Source organism: Pterocles gutturalis, unplaced genomic scaffold, assembly GCF_000699245.1.
Source record: "Pterocles gutturalis isolate BGI_N339 unplaced genomic scaffold, ASM69924v1 scaffold51661, whole genome shotgun sequence".
NCBI classification, from domain to species: Eukaryota; Metazoa; Chordata; class Aves; order Pterocliformes; family Pteroclidae; genus Pterocles; species Pterocles gutturalis.
In genome coordinates, this window is record NW_010107374.1 from 1 (window position 1) to 820 (window position 820).

Sequence of the window (820 nt, forward strand, 5' to 3'; positions counted from 1 at the left end):
GGCCGCATCGCTGCTGTTCCGGTCGGTTTTCAGGCCCTAAAGGGAGAGAAGGGAGGGGTTGACGTTCGAGCCCCGCGGCACCGCTTCAGCATGGTTCTCAAAGCAGGGGTTGCAGGCATCCCCCCCTCCCTGCGCCTGCCACGTCACTCCACCAGCTGATTCTTGTCTTAGGAGCTCCCTGAAGTTATTCTCAGTAGCGTGGATGTACCCCAGAGTTAAGTTTTCAAAAAGGGAAAGGACATACAAATGAACTAGGGCTAGCACTAAAGAGTAATGCTCTTATCCAGTTTTATTTTTTTATTAGTATAGTCCCTGGTTGCTAAAAGACACCTTTTAGGTACATACATTAAAAATTAAGGTAAAGACTGGTAAAATCTATGTTGGCTTAAACCTCCTTTAGGTCTAATTATAATGTATGAAGGAAGCAGAGTAAACAGAACAGACAAAAAGGAATACAAATAAATTAATATCTAGAAGGGCCCAGTAAAAAACTCTCCCTGAATATTTATTTAATACTTAAAAACCTTAGTCTAAAAGAGAGAGAAGGAAACATAAATAAATTGCTCCACTTCTGTCATCAACACTAGCTATGTAACTCTTCTGTTCTTGCCTCTTGGTCGGATCAAAGTCATGACGCACTGGAAACTGCTAGCTTTTTCAGGTGGTCCATGAATACCTGGAGACTAACATCATCTGTCAAGATTGGAGCTCCAGTTTCCTGCAGAAAAATAAAGAACTAATGAGCCTAAAATAGTGTTGTTAACACAGAGGACTAACAGAAAGCAGATCAGATGTCAGCATTCTGAACTCGCTTCCTGCT

General features: G+C 42.1%; 1 protein-coding gene across 1 annotated transcript in view; it reads right to left on the reverse strand.

The window, feature by feature from the left end:
- Positions 1-471: 471 nt before the first annotated feature.
- Positions 472-820, reverse strand: part of LOC104472402 (protein transport protein Sec23A-like) — a 15441-nt gene continuing 15092 nt past the window's right edge. The window contains 1 exon segment of the mRNA XM_010088073.1: positions 472-718. Within this exon segment, the coding sequence (XP_010086375.1) occupies positions 629-718 (90 nt within the window). The 3' untranslated portion in view covers positions 472-628.